The 10,742-nt window shown below is 40.4% G+C and overlaps 1 protein-coding gene across 1 annotated transcript; it reads right to left on the bottom strand.

Moving 5' to 3' along the window:
• Positions 1–84: 84 nt before the first annotated feature.
• On the bottom strand, positions 85–1,083 carry LOC122621368 (ubiquitin-conjugating enzyme E2 4). The gene is made up of 2 exons (XM_043799207.1): positions 950–1,083; positions 85–890 (listed from the first exon to the last, which is right to left on the bottom strand). Exon 2 carries the CDS (start codon positions 790–792, stop codon positions 169–171), a length of 624 nt encoding a protein of 207 aa, XP_043655142.1. The 5' UTR covers positions 793–890; positions 950–1,083; the 3' UTR covers positions 85–168.
• Between the last annotated feature and the right edge of the window lie 9,659 nt (positions 1,084–10,742).

The following is a 10,742-nucleotide window of genomic DNA, read 5'->3' on the forward strand; positions in this document are numbered from 1 at the left end:
TCATGAACTCGTGTCGAGGAATATCTTGAATTAGATATTTTAGGAAAACCGAATAGGGTGTGTGGAGATTAAGACCAGGCCCACTCTTACTTCAAATTTCGATATATTTGTCCATATACAAACTATTCTCATACATAGACACAAAAAGACCTTCCAAATACTCAATAGTTAGCTTGATCCTGGCAGGGCGATGTGGGCGTTGTTCCCGTTTCCATCCTCGTCATCATCCGAGTCCGTCAGCAGGTCGGATAGGCTGAGATCCGAGGAACGTTTCTCGAGTCCCTCCTCCACCAGTTGTCGTGTCGGAAGGATGGCGGGCATGGCGTACGTCTTCATGCAGAGGATGACGTGCTCACGGAATAGTTTTTCCGAGTGCTTCATGATGGCGGCGGCCCGGTGATTCAGTGAGTCGTGCGGATTCGGGTGACGCAGCAGCTGTGGCAGAAAGGTTTCGAATATGTTGACCAGGTCATAGCTGGATGACCAGGCCTGCTTCAAGACATTCATGCAGACCAGGCCCGTGATGAACTCGATGTTTGGGTGCAGGATCTTGGTGACAAAGCGAATGCGCGGCGCCTTCAGCGGATACTCCTGCGGCATGGCCACATTGACTGTCCAAACGCCGCCCTCGTAGGCGCTGCCCAGTGGCCCCTCGAGGCAAACATCCAGATTGGCCATGTTGTCGTCCACGGTGGTGCGGTAGCCCGAGGCCAGCAGCCGGTTAACATCCCGGTCCAGGCGCCGCCCCGCCATCGGCAACGTCGTGTTCACCACCATTTGCTCGGCCATCATGTATTCTGGCGCTCTGTCCTGTGCCGCCTCCGAATCGGATCTACTGGGATTTTGAGTGCACACGTCTGCTACACAGAGGTACCTTCAAAACTATGCAGCTGGCGTTTGGTTTTGTTAGTCTCCATTGGTGGAGTTGTGTGTGCGGTTTTATACTCACATAAAATCAATCCAGAATTTTGCTCCTTTTTCATTGAAATTTATTACAAATATGTATAAAACTACCGCCTACTCTAGCCTGCCAAGCAAAGCCAGGTAATAAATTCAAAAATGCTTGGCTTGCTGGATTTTAATCTAACTTGAGTTTATTATACCCGTTACTCGTAGAGTAAAAGGGTATACTAGATTCGTTGAAAAGTATGTAACAGGCAGAAGGAAGTGTTTCCGACCATATAAAGTATATATATTCTTGATCAGGATCAGTAGCCGAGTCGATCTGGCCATGTCCGTCTGTCCGTCCGTCTGTCTGTCCGTCTGTCCGTCTGTCCGTCTGTCCGTCCGTCTGTCCGTATGAACGTCGAGATCTCAGGAACTACGAAAGCTAGAAAGTTGAGATTAAACACACGGACTCCAGGTACATAGACGCAGCGCAAGTTTGTCGATTCATGTTGCGCCCACTCTAACGCCCACAAACCGCCCAAAACTGCCACGTCCACAGTTTTGAAAATTGTTTTGATATTTTTTCATTTTTGTATTAGTGTTGTAAATTTCTAACGATTTGCCAAAAAACTTTTTGCCACGCCCACTGTAACGCCCACAAACCGCCCAAAGCTGCCACGCCCACACTTTTGAAAAATGTTTTGATATTTTTTCATTTTTGTATTAGTCTTGTAAATTTCTAACGATTTGCCAAAAAACTTTTTGCCACGCCCACTCTTGCGCCCACAAACCGCCAAAAACTGTCAGTGCTGAAGACTCTTCTTCGCACTTCCACTAGCTGAGTAACGGGTATCAGATAGTCGGGGAACTCGACTATAGCATTCTCTCTTGTTTTTAAATTAAATTGAATATTCAAAATAAAGAAAAATGAACTTCAGGACATAATGTCCTTATTTATAGATTGATTTTAACTTGTGTCAGTATTACAATTTTAGTCGAGAGTACTACATATATGTGAAATTTAAATATTGGTTTATTTCCATCCTTATATTTTTTAATTTGGTCTGCTGCCAATCTAGAAAAGCCTAACCCAAATCGATAGCCCGTGAAAGTGAGAATTTATAGAGTTTTTTATTTCCTGCTCTCCCCAGTTTCGACCGATTTTGTTTTTTTCGGACGTGTCGCATTGCGTCTAAGCGGATTTTGGCTCTGAGCCGAGTATTCATTAATTGGGCGTGGGTCAGATAGTTGGGCGAAGTATTTTGGCCGTAATGCCAACTGTTTGCAATTGGGCACCGGGGAACCAGTCGGATGGCCCAAGGCAATGACAAGTGAGCACAAGAAGGATGAGCTGCGTCCTTGCAACCGAAATCACCCACTTCTATAAGTGGACATTGCAAGTTGAATGCTTTTCCGACTGCTGGCAATAAATCAAAGATCGTCTGCTGGCGTTTCCATAAAGGAAGCTGTGATAACTCCAGTGAAAGACCCAGAGTGAGAGTGCATTAAAGTTAAATGGACTCGTACTAAATGCTGCAAATTGCTGCCATAGCCAACAGTCATGGATACAAGCACCCGTATCTAAGGGAATGCATCTGTATCTGCGCATCTATATCTGTATCTGTATCTCCATCTCCATCTGTATCTGTATCTGAGTCTGTGTTTGTGCATCTCCTACAATGGTCGGAGCTGAAACAATGGTAAATAACGACTAGAAAATTGTAAAAAATGTTGACAATGTTTCTCATGGCTGGCGAATCCTTTGGCCCGAAGCTTTATTTTTAGTGCGACAGTAAATGCGTCACTCCCCCCGCATTTTTAACCCCCCTCGACACCATCCCCTTTCCTTTTTTTCAGTCTGGGTTTGGAATGCGCTTTGTTGCAGTTTTCACAGTTGAGTGCGCTCATTGTTTTCGCTGTCAGCGAGCGGCGCGTCGACAATGAATAATTAGAATTTCGTTGAAGGTCCATTGCTCATTTCCCCAACCCCCAATCCTCTATTCCCCCCTGTAACAAAATCCATGGAATAAGCCCCACCGCTGTTTGCTAGGGCCAATTCATGCGACTTTTAATTTGCCAGCCATGGACAGCAAATCAAACAAAACCGATTTGGGATTACAATGAAAAAACGCTTTGAAACTCGCTTGAAATACCGAATATTGGAGCTGGACATCGAAGAACAAAAACTATATTCTATATCTGTTTTATCAGCTTGAATTTATTGATAATGGCTACGGTAAAAATGGAATTTATTTAGCTAGCTTTGCCTAGAAGATTTAGAGCCCAAGAGAGGTACACCTTTCAATGATTATATCCTTTGCTAATATATTAGTACGGAAAGCAAACCTAATTACAGGAATACAAAAAAAAAAACAGCTTTATGTTCATCACAAAGTTAGCTATACAAATCAATATAGAAAGTTTCAATTCCTTTATCTACAGAAAAGTAAGTGCAATATATATACGCGCGGCTTTAAAATTCCAGACTAGTTGGCCTGGCAGCGCTTCCTTTTAAGTAGATATATATAAACCAACTTTCGCTTTGAATCCGCAGGCCAGCAAACAAAAAGGAAAGTAGCCAGGCTTCAATGTGATTTTCGAGTGCATAAATAAAATCTCAAATAGATGCCATTAAAAGCTTTTTAGCCGCCATTAAAGCAATATGCGAGTCCCCGCCCCGAGAACCAGTTTCAGACTATTATAGGAAGAAATACGATTATCGCGGAAAATTAACGCGAAATTAATGCAAACTACGCGCGGCAGCCCAAGGATGACTCTCAGAAAGTGCTGCCCGGGGTGAAGATGGGTGGGTTATCTTCTTGGCAGAGGCATTAAGGAGTAATCTCAACACGGGCGTTAATTTCGTGAATTGTAATCAACTGGGAACTGGGAACGGGAACGGGATCGGGCACCATAATGAAGCTGTTATGGCGCCCAAGCATTGACCACGTCAAAGTCAACACTTCAACAAGTGAAAGCAGCGAAACCAGGCAAAAAAAAATCCTTTACTAGGCACCAAAACAATGGCCAGGCTCAAACAGTTGTGAGCACAACCACTCTTTACTCGAGCCCCGCCCAATCCACGAATTTTCAAACAATGGACCAGCTAACACAATGGCGAGCGACAAAAGGTAACCGCGAAAAGGATAACTCAAAAGCCAGAAACGTGGAGTACCAAAGCGCCATCGCCATCGCCAGCACCAGTCCAGGAATCCGGACTCGTTCGGGCCAGAACAGGGCAAACCGCAACCGCAGGTCTAACCCGCTGGCATTTGGCAACATTCCATAACTCAGCCCAGCGCCAACCCGGTGTCGCCCCCTTGTGCCGCCCCTGGAGGCATTCTTCGCTGGGACTGGTGGACACTCCCCGTGGAGGTAGTGAAATACACACAAATTTGCGAAATTAACTTGATAATTTTTAATTAAATTTCGCAGCAGGCGCTAAAATGAACAACAAATTTTAGCCAATAAAGAAGGAATTAAATGGGATTTTCGTTGTCATCGACTATAAAGCTTGCATTAAAACGAATATAATATCCGTTGATTTATGCATGATTTTGGATTAGCAGGGATCAGTGTTTTTTGATTTCCGTGGCTTTTTGGTCTCAATTTCTAATGATAAAAGCATTTTGGCGCAAATTAATGCATATATTCTAAGTAATTCTTTGGCAAAAATTAGAGTGACTCCTGATTTTTCTCTCTTAAATTCTAGAATAGTTTTTTAAATAAGTCTAAAATCTAAAATGAATTATATTTCGTGATATAAATTAATAAATAAGAGGAAGTTATGTTCATCCTAATTTTCTTTACTAATAAATCAAAAAGTAGCGAGAAACCCGAGAACTACAAGCCAATTATTTTGACAAGAACGACGAATCTCAAAGGGGGAAAGCAGTGGTGCTAATAATTGTTTGATTTAAATTAAAGTGAAACACGGTGTGAAAAAACTGTGGGCCAGAGAAAAGTGGCAGCCAAACTCAGGGAAAAACTGGTGGGGGGAAAACAAAGTAAATTGTTGCTGTTCCCCAGTAATAAAATATTTGTCGAGCGCCATTTACAAAGTCATTTTCAAGCTCAATGTACTTTCAAAGTAATGCGCTCCACCTGCCCGCGCTTAGAACAACCAACACCCCCGCCTCCCACCTCCCACCACCCACCACTCCCAGCCTGCCCCAATTGCCCCAGCTTTTGGCCCACTGGCAGTTGTTCTAGTTTTTATTGCCAACGTTCGCCATTTTACGGTCTCGTTTCAGGTTGCCTGGTTTGGCCGACGCTGATGCCGATGCTGATGCTCCTGCAACATTTGCTTGTACCTTCGCTGTTTATTTTTTGTGGCGCGAGTTAGGTGCGATATTTGGGGCATAAGCGCCATCGCTTGCCTTGCTAAACACGTGCTTTCATTTAAAACGCCGTAAATATGTCGCGCAAATATACGCGCTTTTTCTTTGCTGACATTTGGCTGTAACGCACACATACTCGTATGTAACTCGAATTCCATTTTTATTGAATATTTTTTACGCTTCGAATGAGATTTGTGATTGCGTGCACTAAATCCCAAGGAGCTCGTATGCTTTGAGTGATTTTAAAAAGTAAGCAGAGGACTTAAGCATACATTTCGGGATGAACTGCTCAGAAAAATTGAAAAATACTGTATTTAAGTAAATGTTGCGTGCACGCCAGAGTAACGCTATAAAATAACTGAACGATATATATTAGCAGGCAAGTTCCAAACCTTTATACCCATATTGAAGCGGCTTGTATTTCACAATCTTAATGCAGTAATCATCTTAGTGAGAATAATAGATTTTTATGTGTAGAACAGTTTAAAGAACTGCCTAAATAGAATCTTCGATTCGTTTAAAAACAGGGCTTAAGATTAACCCATGTTCCATTGCTGACATATGTCGACGCTGAATACTGAAATGGAAGAGTGAAAAAATAGCGAGGAAAGTAAAGCCAACTTCATGACCAAAAGACGTGCAAAGTGCTGGCGATTATGGCAGTCATAAACCGATTAGGTCACATGAATATTTATGGATGAACGCGATGCGAACGGAGCTCAAATGGAGATGCAGCTGGAAATTGGAGTGAAGCTGAATGGAATGCAACAAGCGAAGTAATTTTCCACTCAGTGGGGTCATAATAATATTTCCAAGATGTGACCGGGGTCAGCCATTTAGAAAACTACTTTCATATTCTTAAAGTGTCGCAACTTGTTTTCTCTTTAAGATCCAAGCTATGCATGTCGCTTGCCAGTAAAAACAAGGATTTCTTGCAGCGATATTGAGAGATACAGGTGGAAACATTGGTATGCTGGTATGAAAGGACCTTTGTTTGCACTTTGTTGTTCCGAAATGTTGCATTTTTTTCAAGTAAGCCCAACAATAGGGAACATCAATAATACGTTTTCATCGTCTCTTTTTCCGCAATATAAATAAAACATTTGCATTTTAAAGGCTTCCCATCGATCGCTCAGCAAGGGAGTTTGCAAATAATATTTTTTCCTACAAGGATAGCAAGCGCAGATGATGAATGACGATTTCCCTCTATGACAATACCGATAAATGCTGTCAACCAAAGACTACTCGTAGATGAATATACTGTTGCAGTAATGTTAATATGCCTACATGTAATCCCGTTCATCATTAGGGGCGAGAAAAGGGGGAGGTGATGTTTTGACCTTCGCCAGCAGATGATTTTGGCTGGTTGATTTATGCCGGCAATGGCTTAAATCGATTTTAATCGCTCCCGAATGTGAGTGCAGTCTAGTGCTCAATAAAACACACGCGAGTCCTTTCGCGCCATATCCTCGGTCCTTGGCTTCCTCAAAAAGGAAGTGGATTGTCTGAAGTGGGCGTGTGTTTGAATAGCTTCAGTTGACTCGTTCGCCGATAAATCTCTTTATCGCCATAATCGTTAAATCGTTCGCTCGTCACGGACATTGATTGCCTCCAGTTCAGCTAAGACTTTAATAAAACATTGTTCAAGCCATATTCAACAATATGGAAAGAAACAGGAAGGGACGCTTTAGTCGAGAAAGGGGTCCTTTAGATACTTGTTACGAAACTAATCAATTATAATATACCTAAATAACTGCATGAGTCCTAACTTTCATATACGGACGAACAGAGCTAGATCGACTCGTTAGTGAATCTTTTATTCTTACTCAAAAACAACTACATTGTAAATCCCTGCTCATTATCCTTCAAAATATACAAGAAAATCTAAAAAAACATACCATTCAATCTTTATATAATAGTTAAAACAAACTTTTAAAGATACACAAATTTATAACCTTGTTAATGAGCTTTTATGCGTTATTCTAGTTACATTTTTAAAAGCCGTAGAAAGAGTGACTAAATTTGGAAATTACTCTCGCCCAATAATGCAAACTGTTGCGACAGGCCAGATAAAATACAAAAGCCTGCTGCATGAACAGCTTGGTAAACAAATTTCCATTTGGTGCCGAACATTTTTGCAACAAATCTGCCCGAGACCGACATCAATGTAAAGTAAGTTTATGGCAGCGTGTGTAATGTTTTACAAATTTTCTGATTTATTGTAAAAGTTTTTTATGCGCATTTCGGAAGCTGTTCAAATAGTTGAATGCGATATGTGTGCAGAACATTGTCTGTGTTGACGGGCATATGACAGTCGGACTGCAGTTATTTTATTTTTAGAAAAACATACATATTTTCAAACATGTGTGTATATAAACCTTTTGCCTGAGTGCAACATGCAATTAGAGCGGATAAAAAGTTAGAAGTAAAATATTAAAACTGCCAAGTGAAGGTCGGCAAAGCTCTTAGTTTTCACCCAGAATATGAACAAAAATTGTGTTTAGTTAATGTCGGTAAATTTACACACATGTTCCTCTAATTTGCCAGCAGCTATAATTTTGCAATTAAAACGTATCAAATTGAGCAGGAAAATTAAATGAGTTTTGCTATTCAAATATGATTAGGGGTTAAACAAAACTAAAAGCTTCTTTGAATGGAAAAAAATGTGCAGCTGTTTAAATGCAAACTTTTCATTTCAGTTAAAGCGTATTTGTTTAATTTAAATCGATTATCCTTTGAGAACGAAAAGTTAGGGCATTTCAATTAAAATCTTAAACTGACTATTTTCGGTGAAAATTCCCAAAAGGCCGAAATTCTTCAAATCGAATTTAAAATCCCTTCACACAAATCCAACCGAAATCAAATAAAAATTCAACTCGACCGCAGGAGTACGGAACCAGAAAATTCTGTAAATAAACAAAGCAAAGTTTATTGAACTTTACCGCAAAACACAAAGCCAGCTCAAAACTCATTTATATACATTGCTATAAGCCATAAAACAGAGCAAGGATTATTTTGCCACAGTGCGTGTAAAGTTAGCTGAATTTTCCCCTCAAACTTGGCGGGACATTTTTCTTGATCAATGCTGTCTGAATGTTTTTAATTTCAATTTTCGCTTTGTTTTTCAGGCCTGTTGTGTCATCTTGATTGACAAATTGAAACGAATAGCTAGAGATATTTCAGTCAAATGCCAAGTGTATTGATTTTCGGCCATGGATGGATTACTGGATTGGGAACTTCATAGCAACAGATGTTGCTACTGCCGTTACTGCTGCTGATGTGATATTAACTTAATTTATCCAGCTTTCGCTTGCTCAATTCAGCAGTTTCTCCGACTTTCATATGAGCTGAATTATTAATGAAACCCCGCAACAGAAGCAACGGGAGGTCAGTTCTGGAGTAAATTTATGGAGGGCTGGCAGTTGTATTGTGTCAAAATTTGTTACCAAACGAATGCCAGAACAATAATTAATTAATTAACTTGAGTCACAGCAAAAGGGCCAAGTAGCAAGTAGCAAGTAGCACGTGCTGCAAATGCGTAATCACTAATTAAAGCGGCTGCATTCTTAAAGCCAGCATCTCAACTTGGGCATATCTTATCTGCCAGTTGGCCAGAATCAGCCGAGTGGAAAGCATTATTCGCGATTTGAGTACTCGAAAACAATGGCCCAGGGAGCAGGGGCAGAGGACACCTTGGTCCTTCGTCCTTGGTCCTTGGTCCTCGGTTGATAATTACAAGGACAAGCAGATAAGGATAAGCGACAACTGCAGTCCATTCACCAAAACCTAATTCAAGAAACAATGGCACAGAGCCCAAGCAGATGGGAACGATGCTGATGATGTTGACGATGGCAAAAATGGGATACCGAATGGCAAACAATGCGGCAAACTTTTCCTGTTCCTAATTAAGCTGCAAGCAATCAGAGAAGGTAGCAAACCGAAGAAAAGGGTACTTAGATGCGCCAATTGGCACGCGAATCGCGCATACGCCCCATGTGCAGCCCCTTATTGCCTATCAGTCTGTTAATCACTGTCTTAAATGGCTATCAACTTAATTGGGCTGGTTTTTTAATCCCAACTATATGCTTACACAAATAAAAAAACACTGTAAAAGTCAAATGAAAGTTTTCAAAGAGCAGAAAATAAATATAAATCGGTGAAAAGCTGGTTGTGTCTGTTAAACACTTTTACATATTATTGAAAAGCATTGGTGCATTCTTTTATTAAATGTTTTGCTTCAATCAGTGCAATGAATGTAAATGTAATTCATCTTCACTGATTAAATGTATTACTTATGTACCATTAAATATGTCATTTTAAAACAGTTAATTAGCTCGGGGATTTTTTAAGCGTCAAAAATATTTGAGCTCATTAAAGTTCAAAAAATGTTAAAGTACATAGTGTTTTCCTATGGGAAACGGGTGTAAAAGCTGGCTAAGCTGGAAGATCCTTTGCTGAAACCAGAATGCCATCAGGACACATTCACTCCATCTTCTGCCTGTCCGGAAAAGGTAAATTCCCCACCCAACTCCGCAATTCCCAGCACCACTCCTTTTAGTGTTGGTGTGCGCAGAAATAGCGAGTATAATCGCAATTATTTTTACCTGCCGGCACTTTTAGCACATTCCGCCGGGCAAAACTATGTGCGAATACTTCTTCGACTGGAAAATGAAATAGTAAACGCCACAGAGAAAACCAGGAGGGGGCTGGCTTTAAAATGGTTGCCATATAAAAGGAAGAACATTAAAAAGTTTTGCTTGGAAAACAGTTAAAGCTGTTGCGCAGTTCCTTTTTTTTTGTAATCCTTTAATTTAGTATAGAATATGAACATACAAATTACCCAAAATATCAGATATCAAAAAGGACTAAAATGCACGAATGGCACATTATAAAATCGTTAATGTCAGACAAATAACCCAGTAATGCATCTCTCATTAGCGACCAAATCCATATTAATAGCGATTTATTTAAATAACAATGCAAAATGCATTGTATTCATTAACCCTGTAATTAAAAATGATTTAATTAAATGCAAAATAAATATGAAAGGAACATCGAAATAATTAAACAATTAATTAATACAAGGAACGTTTATCGAGGCACATGTTTCATAAATAACTAAATGAGCATTTCAATGATATCCATTTTAAATAGCCTCCACTCGAAGACCATAGCAATTTATAAAAGTCATTAGGAAAGTACATTTAATATGTATAAAATATTAAAGGCGAGCAGAATCTAGGGCAATTTATTTGGGAAACTTCCGGAAAACTGCCACATAGAAGCCAACAGTTACTGGCACTCAGTCAGTTGGTACTGCTGCTCTTTCAACATGTCCTTTCCTCCTTCGGCCAGTCGTTGTTTAGAGAGGAAGAATTATAATTTTCCTGCGTACCCGGCAAACTTTTCACTCAGACCAACACAACAAACACACGCATATATAGCATATACATAGCATGTAGCATATAGCATGCAGCACATAGCACAGAGCATATATGTAAATGCATACACACA

The sequence above is a fragment of the Drosophila teissieri genome, chromosome 3R (genome assembly GCF_016746235.2).
Source record: "Drosophila teissieri strain GT53w chromosome 3R, Prin_Dtei_1.1, whole genome shotgun sequence".
Taxonomy (NCBI): Eukaryota; Metazoa; Arthropoda; class Insecta; order Diptera; family Drosophilidae; genus Drosophila; species Drosophila teissieri.